This window comes from Clarias gariepinus, chromosome 28 (assembly GCF_024256425.1).
Source record: "Clarias gariepinus isolate MV-2021 ecotype Netherlands chromosome 28, CGAR_prim_01v2, whole genome shotgun sequence".
NCBI lineage: Eukaryota > Metazoa > Chordata > Actinopteri > Siluriformes > Clariidae > Clarias > Clarias gariepinus.
This window is the reverse complement of record NC_071127.1, coordinates 7,016,238-7,033,374: the sequence shown is the minus strand read 5'-3', so window position 1 is coordinate 7,033,374 and position 17,137 is coordinate 7,016,238. Positions and strand designations below refer to the sequence as shown.

Below are 17,137 nucleotides of genomic sequence, written 5' to 3'. Positions count from 1 at the left end.
AGGAACTTGAACACTTAGTCACGAAGTTCTTGTCCGTCCAAGACATCAGCGTCGTCCATCTTGAGTGTCACTGTGCGCACGTGCACAGGAGAGCACGCTAAACTTTCTCTCCTCTCTACCATGCAGCAAAAAAAAATCTACTTCTCTTCAGTGAAACGACTTAAAAGTAATATATATGTATATAAACATTCCAGACTGTAGCACAATAAGAATAACATCTAGAAAACTTACTAGAGTACAAAAAAAAACAATTTACATCCCATATTAACATGGATGCTAAACATGTAATTAACACTGTAGCTAATACACACTACAACTCTCCTAATATTTTATATAACAATAAAAAAAATGCACAAATACTGCTTACCTATTTTCAAGAAATGACAGTTTTAAACATGTAGAAATCCCAGTCTGTAATGGCTGCGCACGTGCACAGGAGAGCACGCTAAACTTTCTCTCCTCTCCCTCAGCACCGGCACCAGAACACTCTAAACTGCCCCTAGTGGTTACCAACGGTCACAGCCAGATGCTGAATTAAATGAAATGAGAAGTACTGTAATAAACAAAAATAAACTTCCACTGGGATGGCTGTTTAACCCTGCCTGTTAATAGGTAATAAAAATGATACATTATTAATAATAATTTTGATTATACAGTAATTATACACTAATACATTATTAGTGTTGACTGTGTGACACCATCAGCTGAACATTCAAGAAAAAAAAAAAAAAACATAAGTTTATCCCCAATTTTGGGTAGGGTTACACTTTCACCATTGCACATAAAATTGGGATTGATGAAAAAGTTTGTTAGAGCACTTGATATATAATGAAGCTGTGTTATTTGTTGACCCATATATAAAGGAGATACAGTAATAGAGATGCATGGAATGTTCTAAGAACCTCATCAGGACACAAATAGGTGCATGTTGTGCATAGCTTTGTTGCAGTGGTTCAAGGATTCCTTGGAAATCACAAAGCTAAAAAAAATACAGTATGTGGAACCATGGTGCAAAACTTGATGCTCATCTTGACAGATTTAAAGACAATATGGGGGTGTACTCAGAGGAACAAGGCAAACGCTTCCATCAAAACATTCTTGACTTTGAAGCTTGCTACCAGGATGCACACAATGGAAACATGGTGGGTGACTACATTTGGATTCTAACGTGAAAGCATAAGCGTAAAGCAAGAAAAACTACTCACTTTTAAACTGGCTTATGCAGTTTAAAAATAGATGGTTTTATATGAGTCTAGGAAACAGGTTCAGTTTGGCGTGCCTTGGGATCCGAGTCAATACAGTCAAGGTATAATGAAAATTTTTCCTATTGATTTAGATAAAACGTAATCTTTTTTTAATGCTATTGTAAAATGTTCTAACTGAGATTGTACATGTTCATATTTATGCTAATACAGTATGTGGCAAAATATACAGGACTGAAAGTCGCGCATCCTGGAGGTGCATTTGCGTTTGTGGATGAGGCATAGTTCCAGCGGCACATGTTCCCCGTAGTGAAAAGGTAGTCATGTTGTGCAGTTGTTGGAAATGGAAGTGGTCGTGAACGGGGACCGAGTTTAAAAAATCAGAACAATTCCATCCTGTACCCGTCCCATTCCCCCAATCTTACACCACCTGATGGCTACTTGTGGGGAGTGTTAACGGAGTCCCACTGTGTTTAAATGTAAAGCTCCGCTAAGAACCATGCCTGAATTACGCAAACAAATTGTCATATTTATGCAAATACAGTTTTCATGTCAAACAATGGATGCGATTTTAGCAAAAATATGATTATGATATGATAAAAAAAAAAAAAATTGAGTTAAGGTTTGGAATGTGATCATATCCAAAAACTAAACTAAAGCTAAAGAGAAAGAATGTGATGTCAAATGTTAAAAATGTCATTTAGTTATTGTTTTTATTATTAAATGTCCCGTTTTTGAGAAAAATTATTTGCACTTTTACCTAAATTATGGTTGTAACTTACGTAAACCAAACCAGTGCCAGAGAAGTGAACAATCGGAATAAAGCAGAAGTTTTCTACAGTGAAATTATATCATATTGTCAAAGCCATTTTGTATATTGAATTGTATTAAGAAAAAAGAAGAGATATTATCCCATCCCACTTGGTAAGAGAATGACTGTTTTGTCTGCTAAAGTGTAAATGAGAACATAACCTAGATGAAACCTAGTGAACAACCTAAAATCATGTAAACATAATTTGTCATTTTGTAATAAATTAAACATGTATTATTAGCAAATTGAGGTATTAGATGGTTTATATAATTGGGCTTATAATAATGCATTGGTTGATTGTTTAAAACCATGTGGTATTTGGTTGTAGGATACAAAAAGGCGAAGGTTTTTCCTCCTTGTTAAATCGCGGGTTGAACCTGTGCCAGTTATGGAGGTGTTTTGAACAGATAAGAAACAGCAAATGTTTCCATAAAGGGAATAGGTTTTATAGGGTTTAGTCGAGCTGGATGCAGACATCAAGAAGGAAAATGATGTTCCTGAGAATGGAAATGAAAGGAAGAAAGGTTATAAGTAATTATTTCTGAAAAGCCGTAATTGGTTTTAGCGCGGAGAATGAAAACGCCTCTGATGTCTTGGGAACGTTCTGTTTTCTGTTGATCCACAGCAATAAAATGTAGAGGTACGTCAACTGAATAAATTAGCAGAAGATCCTGTTTTACTATGCGTACGCACGTGTGCGTGTGTGTGTGCGTGAGGTGCTTTATCATATTTGTTTTTTATATGTTTTACTTTGTCTGTAAGAACTGATCTGAGCAGATCATCAGCATTTAATGTTGAGTTTGATTTCCCATAAGGCCATAATCTGTTCATGAAAACGTTCCATGAGGATGAGACCGGACCAAAGTTCAGTCGATAAGGAGAAAACGGACACGCAGGTGCTCCGAGAGCTAATCGTTAGAGAACAAGACGAGATAACGACCCTCGTAAATGCGCATCTGCAACAATATGTTAAGGGCTTTAGTATTAAATAAGCAGGCAATGTGCCGTCTTATGGGGAGGAGTTATTTTTTTTTGTCACTCTTCAAAGAGATTTGTTAAGAAGTCCAAATTGCTTGGGTTCATAGAAAGGATCGGCATGATCTGAGTATCACAATGCCATAGAAATTGAATTCAATTTCTTAAAATGTTTCAATAATGAACAGGTTATGGTGGCCACCAGTATGAATGTGATGTGTACAGAATGTGGAAAGATATAAGTTTTTATTTTAAATTTCAAGGCAAAAACAAGTTTTTCTCACTGATTAAACAACAACAACAACAAAAAAATATTTTTTCCATCATATGCACGACTTTTGACCTCCTATGCATGAACTTTTCAGTTGGACCAGAAGGCATCATTACTCCAGGTTCCCATTAACACTTTTTGTTGGTTTCATGTCTACCACAGTGTTTAGACTAAAATGATTCTTTACTGAGAAATTCGAGAAGGCTATGATATGAGGGCATTTAAGTCAAATTAGGACTTCCATCATGAATAAAGGCGTGAAACCAACTGACCTATTTTCAGAAGATTTGAAACACACTACGGTGATGAGCATCTTAACCACAGTGAAACATTTGAATGATGGAAACATTTTAACGAAGACCGTACGTCCGCGAGTGATGAGGGTCTGGTCCGTGAAAATCAACAGATAACTAGAATCAATAAACTTGAAGAAGACACACATCTGTCTGTGGGAACTGTACACACAATCATTCACCAACACCACTTACACATTACAGGACCTCGGCTGGGAGTTATTGCTCCATCCCCTGTAAAAGACATTTCCACGTTTGGGCCATTAAAGGAGTTCCTGGGAGGCCGGAGTTTCAGACTTGATGCAGGCAGTTTGATCCTGGCTCTGGCGAGTTGAGAAAACTCTCTACCTTGATGGTGTCCAAGCACTAGTGAAACACTGGGATAAGTGCATTAGTGTAGCAGGGGATTATATGGAGAAATAAAGGGAGTAATTGTGTTGTGCATGATTAAAAGTCCCAGTTTAATTTAAACGCCCCTCGTAAAAGCAAATGTTAAAGTGGCATTGCTACTCAGTGAACAATTCCTTAATTCTGCACGTTTTACCAAAACCAGAGCACAAACCCAGTCCGGGTCACTCTTTTTTTAATTGTTTGACACGTTGTCAGAGCACAAACGCATCTTTGAACAGCGGCGGCGCACAAGCTTCATTTTTATTGTCCAACAGCCTAATTAGCGCGTGTCCTAATTCCAGCATTTAGAGGCGGTGTATCATGCTTCGGCTCGTTATCTTTCTCTCCAGACTTTTGTAAATAGTCATATTTTAAAACTTTAATCCCCTTAATGGAAGATGAAGGCAGACAGAGAGCCCGTCATTTACTGAGATAAATGTTATCTCCGCCACAAAGCGCTCTTCTTCCCTTTTTCGCCACGCTAATGAGTTTGTTCTTAAGGACTCCTGTGGAATGTTTCATCTGCAGAACCTCAATTAGATAACGCCGCGCTTCTTTCCGAGATGTCCATTCCCTTTTTTTCTCTTTTTCCCCGTGAGGGCAGACAAAAACAACACACGCTGTATCGTCCCTTTGCTTGTTTTCTCATCGCTTCAAAGACGAGCGAGCATGTAGACTATGAGCTCGAAGCGCTGCACTGCGTGTGTCTTCACAAAAGACGCCGGGATTATTATTGTCGTTTCATGTGTTATTTACCAACTCGGAGATTACTGACAAAGTGGAACTTTACCTTATGAATTACCTTATAAACACAAAAAGCCTCATGAATAGACACAGTCCGCTATATGAAAGTGTAAAATATTGTAATGTTAAAATTTGTTCGCTTCCTTAGAGTTGGAAGTGTAAGACCTAAAGAATTTTAGTTATTGGACTGGACCAATCCATCACAGGGCATACACAATCATAAACACACTACCTGCAATTTGGGAATGCCAATCAACCTGCAATGTCTTCGGATTGTTGGAGGAAACTGGAGTACCCAGAGGAAACCCACCAAGCATGCAGAGAACATGCAAACTCCATACACAGAAATCTGAGGAGGGAATCGAACCCGGATCCTGGAGGTGCAAGGCGACAGTGCTAACAACTAAGCCACCGTGCCGCCATCTTCTAGAAGTGACATTATTAATTAAATGAATCAGCACATCCTTTTTACAGAATTCTCAGAACAGTCAGTATTAAATATGTCTTCCATTCCATTTATTAACCCCTCCGAAGATATCAGTCTGTACTTGAATAAATTATGTAGAATAAATTGTCAGGAGAAGAGTTAACTTTATCTAAATGTATCGCAATAAAAATTGCGATAAAAAACTGTTGTTTTTTAACAGTTTTTTTATGCTGAAAAAAAGTGCCTGAAATTAATTTGAAAGAAAACAGATCTAATATTGACCTCAGATGGCAGTGTGATCTGTTTGCTGTTTGTGTCTTGGTGTATATTGTGTGTACATATGCGAATATATTTGTGATTTCTGTAGGAGGACATGTTTGGTGCTCAACCACGAGAAGCGTTATGGAGGGAGAAGAGCTTGCAGTGTGTGTGGTGGACATTTCCTCGAGACTCTCGTCCATCCAGCTCCTTCCTCAACAAGCCGCCATGGCGTCCGTTCTCCCCAGCACCATCATCAACAGTGAGTGTGGACTTTATCCAAGACAGAACAATGAACACGCTAGTTAAAGAAAAAAAAAAAATCTCATGGATTGGATTGGACACACACTTTCTCAGCAGGGAGGAGTTTACACTTTGTGATTTATTTTTTATATTACAAAAAAATACTATTCACTTTAAAAGGTAGATAAAACTGTTTATGGAAACAATATAATTATAAATAAAGTTATAATTATGATTTCATTCATTAATATATTTCAGAAATCTGAGATAAGCGCTAATTTTAAAAACTAAGCACCTGGAGTTGGTTTACTTTGCGCAAAACTTTCTGATTGGAATCTCCAGTGTTCCCCCTACTGTAACCTTCTGGCAACACATGTAGTCTATAGGCAAGTATGTGAACATATCTGGTCACAAAGTTGCCAGTTGACTTTGTGAATGCATGGTTGAACAGCTAGTATATTTCCACCCTAACAGTCAATACCTTACAATTTGTAATCAGGAGTATTTTTCTATTAAAGCATAATGCAAAAGGTCTTACTACTTGCATATTTTGGAGCATATGCATAAGAATTTGTATCAATAATTGATATATACTGTACATTTGTTGTTGTTTGTTGTTTGTCTATTATAGAAGACATTTTTCCCTGTAAGATGTGTGGGATCTGGTTCAGGAGTGACAGGAACCTTCAAGCTCACCTCATGTACTACTGCAGTGGACGAACTAGGGAATCTGACCTGGCTTCGGAGAAACAGACCAACACAAACCATCCGATGTCGCATTCCTGCACTTACCCACAATGCAACATGAGCTTCCTGGGTCCACAAGCTCTAAAAATGCACCTATCCACACATTCTGGTGAGGAGGTTCTGTATTAATAAGTATCCTATATAAAATATGGGATTTACTTGCCGTTATTATCTGTTATCACCCAAATGCGGATGGGTTCCCTTTTGGGCCTGGTTCCACTTAAGGTTTCTTTCTCTTGACAGTTTTTCCATGCCTATTTTGATAATTTTAAACTTGGTGGCACAGTAGCTTAGTGCTTAGCACTGTCACCTTAAACCTCCAGGGTCTGGGTTTGATTCTTGACTCTGTGTGCATGGGGTTTCATGTTCCCACAGTCCAAAGACATGCAAATTGGGCTAATAGGCTTCCCCAAATTGCCCATAGTGTGTGTATGTGTGCCCTGTGATGGATTGGCACCCCATCCAGGGTGTATCCCACCTCGTGCCCTAAGTCTCCTGGGATAGACTCCAGGCCCCTGCAACCCTGTACACAGGATTAAGCGGTATAGAGTGAGTGCATGAGTGATTTTTTTTTTCCTGAAAAGCTGCTTTGCGACAATGTATATTGGCAAAAGCACTAAACAAATAAAATGTTAAATATTCTGTAACAAAATTATAGTTTGCCTATTTTTGCCCATCCAGCTTTCAAGACCGACGAGACCGCTCCTGGGAGCAGTTTGAAATGCACGATCTGTGACTACACAGCCGACACTCTGATGGTCCTGCAGCCTCACATCCTCACCCACCTGTCTCAGACCGGACTCCGGTGCGGTCAGTGCCACTTCACTTTCCAAACGCCTCGAGATCTATCAAAACACCAGGAGCTGCACAGACACGCTAGTCTGGATAGCAAATCCACTAAACAGAATCCGACAGAGTCCCTTAGTGTTGCAAATCTGAATGATAATAAAAGCATCGGAGAAAGTCAACTTCATCAGAACAAGGAGCGAGAGAACAATGAACAGGTGCAGGGGGCTAGCAAGGCTGACACAGGGTGTGGAAGCAAAGCTGGTTTTTCATACAGTAAAGTGAAGTCTGAGCCCTCCAGTCCTCGCTTGGCTTCCTCCCCGATCCAGAATCATATAACTCCAGCATTTCCTGTGCCACCCTTCCTGCCTCATGTGCCATTCTCACAGGATATACCTGCAGTCCCGCAGGCTTCTGAAATACTGGCGAAAATGTCCGAGCTAGTCCATCGCAGGCTACGCCAAGGTGGCAACAATTTCCCTCCGGTAATGTACAGCACGCTGGTTCCAAAAGGAGCGACGTGCTTCGAATGCAACATTACATTCAGCAACCTTGATAATTATTTAGTGCACAAGAAGCATTATTGTAACGGCCCCTGGCAGCACATGAGCAAATCTCATGATTACAGCATTTTGACCAAACCTGCAGTAAGTCCTAAAACTGGGGCAGGTTTAGCTAGCATGCTGAACACTGGCCAGGCATTCGAGATTAAAGGTCAGAATCCCACCCAGTTCAACACTCCTTTAGTCGAGCCTTTTGGTACAGGAAAAGCACCAGAGGAATTCCAAGTAAATGGTAAAAAAACATCTACTCCATGTGACGAGGAGGAAAGTCCAAATGACTCAAAGACTCAAAAAATATCAGAGAGTGAGCTGGACCACAATCAAACAACTTGCGAGGCGTGTAAGATCACGTTCAGCCGACACGAGAACTACGTGGTGCACAAGCAGTACTACTGCGCCACCCGCCATGATCCGCCTGCAAAGCGCGGAGCGAACAACAAACATGTCCAGAAATCATTTCGTACCCGAAAGAGAAGAAAGATGCTCAGTCCTGATCCAGTGATATCTCAGACCTACCCTTATAGTAATTCCTATGTGTCCCAGGATTCAATAGAGAGTCTCAAGGACCAGCTTCATCACCGGTACAGCATGATCCAGGGTTTGGTTCCGAAGCATCCAGAACCTTCCTTGACAGTCACAAAATCAGCCCTAGTATCAAAGTGTAACGCGATAGCTGAGGAGGACGGTGATCCAGGTGATGCGCCGATTGATCTGAGTAAAAAATGCACAATACAGATTGGTAAAGTTTCAGGACTAATGGATTATCACGAATGCGCCGTGTGTAAAATCAGCTTCAACAAAGTTGAGGACTACCTGAGCCACAAACAGAACTTCTGCCCAGGGGCAATCTTGGAGAACAAAGCACCAAACATAAACGATCAAGGCTCGAGAAATGCAAATGCTCCTGATAGTTTCAGTATCGAGCGCTCGGTTCAATGTGCCGATAATTCTACATCTGCTGAAACACAGTCGGCTATAAAGGATGAACACAAGACGATGACTTCTGATAACTATCCGGGTAATGCTAAGAGAATCAGAGTGGATGAACAGATCTGGCCGTATTATGAGATTAAACCTGCTGACTATGCCACAGGGATTTTTGTTCCACAAAACGAGAGGAGGCAAAGCCCAAACGAGGGCACTGAAGGTGAAAAAGAGCAGCGCATGCCAGACGGCAGCCATGTTGGCTCTGAAAATACAGAGAAATCTTTAAACTCCAGTCTTCAGGGCGACGGCAGGCAAGAAAACGCATCTTGCAGTACTTCAATCCCAAACGTCCACTCCACAGCTCGTACCCCGGATCAAGAGAAACCCAATGAGAGCATCTCTTCCTCACCAGCCTCCAATCTGGAGGAGACCTCGACCTTGAAAAGGAGCACAAACGGATCGATCTCTGTGTCGCTTAACGGCAAATACTGCCGTCCCTGCGACATCCAGTTCAACAACCTGTCAAACTTTATAACACATAAAAAGTTTTATTGCTCTGCACACGCCACTGAGCATGTGAAATGAGACCTTGGTGCTGTGTCACGGCCGTTTATACGACAGCAAGAGGACAATCAAATCAGGAGATTTTATCTTCCAGTGGTTTATTAGTGAATATATTTGTTGTGTGTGTGGTATTTTTGGCTCTGTGTGGCGTATTTATTTATTTAATAAATGAAACATTTCCGAGCACTAAACTAAAGCTGGCTTTACACTGTGCAGTTTATAAAATAAAAAATATTGGTTCGGATTTGCTTTTGTGCTTTTAAATCGAAGAAAATAATAATTCTTTGAGTTGTAAGTTAAGAAATGCATCACAAGCAACAAAGTTCTGAGAAAGTGTGAGAAATTTCAGACTAAATCTCAGCGCGAGTGCTCGTATAACGCTGTTCTTAAAGCCACAGTTAGGGGGACGACAGACTAACAGGACAGCTACACGTATACTAGCGGAAATGGCAAAAACTAGAGAAAACATGAATTACGTCGATTTCAATTTGAAGAATGTTTCCATTTGTGACTGTGCTTAAAATGTTTTTTCTTTTTTTATTATTTATTATTGCAGCCCAACCATTATAGGATTATTATTACTGTTAGATTTTATTGGGATCATTTTGTACAGTGTGACAAGTAATGATTTTAAACCATGTCTGATTATTTGCAGTGTAAAATCAGTTTTATACAGATTTGAGCTAAGAAAAATAATTTTAAAAAAAAACAATAATTTTGTCAATAGCACAACAAACCCTTTGCTGTCCATTAGTCTGTTTGGGAATTTCATAAAAAAAAAAAAATCACAAAATTAATTGTTAAGGATGTTTTTTGTTTGTTTGTTTTTTCTAAAAATACTACGACTAATAATAATGGCATAATTATAAATATTCAATAGATTATAGTTTATCGTTGATGTTTTTTATAATTATTACCATTTCAGTATATATTCTTTTTGCATTATGTTTTGTTTATTCTGAAAAAGGTACTTGTACATGTTTGCTAGTTATTTATTCTCTCTTTTTTAAACTTGGATCCTAATGCAATACTTTATAGAAAATGGATCATTAGCAGTATGACAAGTCCGATTTAAGTTTCTTCTTCTTCTTCTTCTTCTTCTTCTTTTTCACTCCGACCCCAGGAATTGTCTATTGAATTCTTTCTGTGTCTTGCTGAGGATGATGGAAAGACGACTTGAAACAGATTTTCATCTTTTCATTTTAACAATAGAAAAATAATGTTGTTTAAAAAAAAAAGTGTTACTATGCATGTATCTGTAATGGAATGAAATTCCAGATGTTTGATCTTCTGATTTTATGTGGCATCTTGATTAAATTTCTAATCTCAGGACTGGGCATATGCACAAAGGTTATTATTATTATTATTATTATTATGACTGTGTATGACTGTGTGTGTGTGCAATCTTAATTTTTTTCACATGACTTGTGGGACTCTAGGCAGCACAGTGTCTTGCTAGTGGAAACACTGTCACCCTACACGGTCCGGGTTCAGTTCCTGTGTGTGTGTGTTCCCTGCAATGGATTGACACACCATCCAGGGTGTACCCGCCTCATGCCCTAAGTCTTCTGGGATGTGCTCAACAACCCTATACAGAATAAAGGGGCATAGATGATGTGTGTTTGACTCTAGCAACAATAGCTCCCCCTGGTGGTTTGCTTAATTACACACATTTTCCCTGTATTTTTCCTGTACTGTATGTTTGTAGGCTAGTGTGTGGGGGAAAAAAATAGCAGTGACCTTAAAGCAGCTGACGAAGACACTCTTAGAGTAGACTTAATGTGTGTTGTGTGTAATTCTCAGGAGTCTCTGCAACTAGACACAAGGTCAATTTATTAATTGTATCAAAGGAAAAAAAATATTTAAAGTACTATATAATGGTATAAATTGTATAAAATTGATGTCCGGATACATTTTAATATCCACTAATAAGCGACAAGATCCAAATCCATTGCCATCCTGACCAGTTAAAAAAAAAGCCCTTACTGACAGGTTTTTAAATTCTTTAAGATTATGTAACATTTTCTGATGACATCACTGTTCTAGTTTTACAAATACAGCAAAGCGTTCCTCCTGTCATCCGACTCTAATGCCAAGAAAAGTAGCGTTTGTTCCTTTCTAGTGGATTTGAAAACCTCAACACAGAAACACCATAAAATAAAGACCAGTCTTTAAAATAAAGGAACAGCTTTATCTCTGATTCCTACGATGCCGTCTTCTCCATCATCCAGTCTGCAAGCCCTGGCATGTCACATCACATGACTATTATAGAAAGTTGCACTTCCTCCATAAGCTGCATAAATATATCATTGACCAACATGCGTGCAAACACACATACTGTACATCCACACACCACATGCACCATCAACAATTTGAGGGCTGAGAATGTTGGGTAGACTTGGACACTTAAATCTAATTGAATACAATACAATTTGAACTGGTCTTCAGGACAATATAGACACACAAGTTTACAGTAGAGAGAAGAAGAAACATGAGTTTTGATATATATGAGAATTCAGATGACATTTCAAAGGAATGTGAGTATGAAAATTGGGAATATCCAGGATCAAGGAATTCCAGGAGCCTAAACCACCAGAAACCTCGGCACTCAGGTACGGTGTACACACTCAAACACACACACGCACACAGACGTGGTTATGATCATTAAATGTGACTGTAGTCGGACTTTTTAATGTGTGAGTCAGACAGGAGGTATATGTCTAGTACTACAGCTAACAAAAAAAATATCAAAACATGTAAACATATAACCATAACAGAATTCTTGATTCTATTTGGTCAGAAGGTAAGGCTTAATTTTCTATATTTAAAAAAAAATGTATAATCAGTAAAATAATGAAGTTGTTTGTAAGAAGAAATTTACTTAACATTTATTGTTAAGGAGTCTCAAGTGTGTACCTTTCCAACAGTTGGTGCTTTCTCCTTTTTTTTTTAGCTTCAAGTGAGATACCAATCAATAAATCAATAAACAAACAAACAAAGAGGCAGGCGAGGGAACAATGTAGGTGAAAACTGAAAGTAATGTAACATTCTTTAGTTGAAAAAATATACTCAGCAAAAAAAGAAACGCCCCTTTTTCAGGACTGTGTATTTCAGCAATAATGTTGTAAAAATCCAAATAACTTTACAGATCTTTATTGTAAAGGGTTTAAACAATGTTTTCCATGCATGTTCAATTAACCGTAATCAATTAATTAACATGCACCTGTGGAATGGTCGTTAAGACCTTAACAGCTTACAGAAAGTAGGCATTTAAGGTCACAGTTCTAAAAACGCAGGACACTAAAGAGACTCGTCTACCGACTGTGAAAAACACCCAAAGAAAGATGCCCAGGGTCCCTGCTCATCTGCGTGAACGTGCATTAGGCATGCTGCAGGGAGGCATGAGGACTGCTGATGTGGCTAGGGCAATAAATCACCATGTCCGCACCGTGAGACGCCTAAGACGGCGCTACAGGGAGACAGGAAGGACAGCTGATCATCCTCGCAGTGGAAGACCACGTGTAACAACACCTGCACAGGATCGGTACATCCGAATATCACACTTGCGTGACAGGTACAGGATGGCCACAACAACTGCCCGAGTCACACCAGGAACACACAATCCCTCCATCAGTGCTCAGACTGTCCGCAATAGGCAGTCCATGAGGAGGAGATGCACTGCAGTACTTCAAGCAGCTGGTGGCCACACCAGATACTGACTGGTACTTTTGATTTTGAGCCTCCCTTCATTCAGGGACACATTGGGAAACATTTTTAGTTTATGTCTTATGGTGTTGACTCTTTTAGTGTTCATACAAATATTTACACATTAAGTTTACTGAAAGTAAAAACAGTTGAAAGTCAGAGGACGTTTCTTTTTTTGCTGAGTATAGTTCTTCACCTTGAGCCTAATTGCCAAATGCAGTGGAGTTGCAGGTATGTTCTAGGTAGGTTCTCTCTACATGTCTAAATCCCTCCAGGATCCCGAAAGGATTCTTCTTTATACGTAAAATTGGTAGATCTCTCACATCTCAATCAGTGGCCAGTTCCTTAAATTAAAATGAAACTGTCAAAGGTCTCATGCTCAAACATCTCCACATGAGTCGGAGTCATTTGGAGCTTGCTGTGGGTGTAATTTGTAAATATTATAAATGCCCTGGCTGACCTTTGGTTCCCACAGACATTGGTGGCCCTTGGGTGACCAAGATCCTGTCAGCAGTTTACTGGTATATAATTTATAGTCAGTGCTAATCTTACGGCTAATCAGTGTATGCAAAGAGACTGAAAGTGAAAATGTCAAGCCTTTTTTTCTGAAGCCAAGAAGTGAAAAAGGTCTGTTTTTATTTTTAGCCACAGACTATGTGGATCATCTACCAAACCTATCTATGTGAATGAGGTGTTCCAGTAAAACTGATAATGTGCTAGGACATGGACTCTATAAACCTCAAGTCTTCACTAAATTCTCAATGTTAAATGACAGTTTTACAGCAATCATGACAAATCAGAACAAAGTGCATTTGAATGAAAACGTTGTATGCATGATGTAATGACAGTGCTGTAGTTGTCCAAATATAGGCTATTGGACTATATTTCTGTAGTTTCTTCGCAGATTACTAAATTCTGCAAGCATTAATAAAAATATAACCCTGTCAAATTGGTGTTGTCTAAGAGCAATAATACACTTCAGAACATTGGAAAGTATTGGTAATCAGTTTTAGGATGGTAAGAGTAAGTCTTCCTCACGTTGGTCCACAACACACCTGTCCATTGTTGATCATTTCCCTATAACAGCATGCCTAAAGTGTTTTATTCCTTACACATGCACTTTATACATACCTATTTCATAGTCTAAAATAAAATAGTGGTCAGCTGGTGAATGCGGACTCTCACACTCTTAGGTTTAAAAAGTAACTGAGAAGAGTAAATTAAAACTTGTATTTGTATAAAGGGCACTCTGCATTAAATAGTCTTGGAAACTACAGTGGTACTTTACTGAAGATAAATGAACAAATGAATGATGAGTCTTAAGCAGTCACTTTAAACATATCCAAAACAAAAACAAGGCTACAAATCTTTTGTTAATGTTAAGAATGAGAACTTGATGAAACATAATGTAAAAGCTAGTATACAGTACGGGTCTTATTATAGATTGCGAGGAGCAAATACCTCGACAATTTTCATTCCCCAGACCTCCTGTCTACTCAGAGACATTTAAAATGTGCTGATGTGGAAATTAGATTAAACTATAAGTAACATGTCTGTATCTGACCCCACTGTAGGAGATAATGCGGCATGGGGCAGATGTTCCAGATTGTTCGCAGTGTGTGCAGGGCTGCTGTGTGTTGTCCTGCTCATCGTCATTATAATATTGTCTGTGAAACTCAACCACATGACAAGAGAAAGAGACCAGTTGCTGATCAGTTGTGACAACATGACTACAAAGAGAGAACGGCTATACACTGGGAGAGATGTCCAGAAGATGTTGGGTAAGCAGTTGGCACTTCCCATATGTCACATCATTCTACATCAACTTTACCAGCTTACCAATTACCCAATAATATAAAATCTATGGGAATCTATTGTTTAATTGCATTTCATGTTCTACCATCATAATGTTCTTCAAATCCTTAGTGAACTATGAGGGATCTCTGTAAACCCCCCTGTCTGGTTCTTTGTGATGATAACGATCTCCTCTTAATTTTTAGTGACAGCCAGAACAGTACCATGTGCTCATGTTTCACTTTGCTTTGGTGTCTGGTTTTGGTGTCTCTACCCCCTGGTCATGTTGTTGTGTTGTTTCTCTGATTAGTTTAATCTATTTATTGTTTCCTCCTCATTAATTTGTGCATTTATTGCTCTCTGTATTTTTGAGATGCTTTGTGAAATGTTAACCCACCACAAGCCCAACACTGCCCATCTTTAACCCTTTTTCTATGAGATGTGTTTACAAACAGTATTTCGGGGCAGCAGTGGCTTAAACAGTTAAGGATCTGGCTTACCGATTGGACGGTTTGTGGACCAAGCCCCAGTACAGTTGGGTGTTGTATCCTGGCCAACCTTGCACTCTGACCCCACCCAAAAAATTCACTGTACTGTAAGGTACATGTGACACAAAGTCTCTTAAATGAAGGTTGTTTTTTTCTTTCTTACACCATGACTCAAATTTGTTGGCGTTGATATTACTTTTATACCCTTCGCAAATGCAATGCTAGTTAATGGAGCACTTTGCTGATTAAATTGGATAAATATCATCCATACTGTACATGTAAGGACAACAATGTTGGTATAGGTGTGGTGCATACTTTATCATAAGTTAAGCCATGGTATTTGTAGCAGTTGTGTTTAAGGATCTACAGCTTTTTTTTAATGTCAATGATCACACAGACAATATTTCATGACAAATCACGTGCAAGGGTTTATTTACAGTGAAGAGAAAAATACTATTACAACTCTAAATGTGATAACGCGACTAAAGATAAACTTCGGTTTACCTTAATAAAGACTAAAGATAAACTTATCTGACAAATGTGGAAGTGAAACTGTGAAATGTGAAGATTTACTTCTTATATATAAGACTGGAAAAGGAACAAGAACTTGACAGAAATCTGAGTATAGAAACTACAGTGAGATGTACAGTACACAGTATAACTGCAGATCAATCCCTGCTCTCTGTTTCACCCAAATGAGGATGGGTTCGCTGTTGAGTCCGGTTCCTCTCAAGGTTTTTTTCTATTGCCATCTCAGAGAGTTTTTTCTTGCAACCATTGCCCTTGGCTTGCTCATCGAGAACAATCTGATCATTCTATTTTCATACACATTTTCTCACATTTCATAGAAAATACACTGACTCTGCAAATATGAACCCTTTTGCAGACAATACTACACATCAGTGTGAGATGTATTTCATCACAAACGAGAAGAAGAGCTGGACTGATGCCAGGAAGGACTGCAGGTCAAGAGGAGCCGACCTTGTGGTCATCAACAGCCGAGAAGAGCAGGTCATCATACTGTATATTTAAACAGCACAGTTTCACTACACTTTTTCCACATATCATCTTTATTAATAGACCAACATTTCCACCACTTTTCCCCTTTATGTCCTACACTTTCATTTACAGGAATATATCAGCCATTGCTTTAAGGGTACTGAGGCTTGGATAGGTCTGACTGACACCTCCGAAGAGGGGACGTGGAAGTGGGTGGACGGCTCTGCATTGACCACTAGGTAAATACTCACCATACATCTTATTTTTTGATATGCAGTGCTAGAGTATGTATAAAATAAAGAGGACATTCTTTTAAATTCCAAATATGATGTTTTCAGGTACTGGTGGGACAGAGAACCTAATGACTACGATGGTGATGAGGACTGTGCTGTCACTGGAAGCATGTTTGCTGAAGCTGAAATGAGAACATGGGCTGATTATCCCTGTGGTAGTTCTGTACTCGCAATTTGCGAAATGAAAATAAATAAGTAGAGAGTCAGGGATAACCCTTGGAGGGCGCTCTGCACTCATGAATCTGTGTTTTGTGTGAGGGTTTTTAAGTTGACTCTTGCTTCACACTCACTGGTGGGAGAAATATGGCCTGTTGATTAGCAGCCTTATTTAAACACTTGTATTTTGGATAGCATTGAATCTCTTGTGTTTGGTTTGCTTTGGTGGTAAAGTGGTTAATATGCACAGAATATGAAATGGTTCATATTCTTTTGTTGACTTAATTTAACTATACTTGCTGCACTTAGATCATGCATGGAGTATCACAATCTCCTCCTTTAGAACAGAAATAATTGTTATTAAATTAATAGTCTGTATTTTGATAAACTGTTAATTATAGCCGTGTCACAGTCTTTACGGCAAATGTGGCTATGTTTTGAAAAATGTTAGCAAGGTAGCAATGTGAAATTATTATTATTATTATTATTGTTATTATTATT

General features: G+C 38.9%; 2 protein-coding genes across 2 annotated transcripts in view; both read left to right on the top strand.

Annotated features, from left to right (window-relative positions):
• Positions 1-9,350, top strand: part of zfpm2b (zinc finger protein, FOG family member 2b) — a 43,046-nt gene extending 33,696 nt beyond the window's left edge. Inside the window, exons 6-8 of the mRNA XM_053489741.1 lie at positions 5,481-5,633; positions 6,246-6,470; positions 7,043-9,350. Of these exons, the coding sequence (XP_053345716.1) occupies positions 5,481-5,633; positions 6,246-6,470; positions 7,043-9,222 (2,558 nt within the window). The 3' untranslated portion in view covers positions 9,223-9,350. The remainder of the gene's footprint in view (positions 1-5,480; positions 5,634-6,245; positions 6,471-7,042) is intronic.
• A 2,184-nt stretch (positions 9,351-11,534) lies between these two features.
• On the top strand, positions 11,535-16,818 carry LOC128515884 (CD209 antigen-like protein A). The gene is made up of 5 exons (XM_053490125.1): positions 11,535-11,813; positions 14,481-14,687; positions 16,075-16,199; positions 16,320-16,426; positions 16,526-16,818. Exons 1-5 carry the CDS (start codon positions 11,693-11,695, stop codon positions 16,677-16,679), a joined length of 714 nt encoding a protein of 237 aa, XP_053346100.1. The 5' UTR covers positions 11,535-11,692; the 3' UTR covers positions 16,680-16,818.
• The last annotated feature ends 319 nt before the right edge of the window (positions 16,819-17,137 follow it).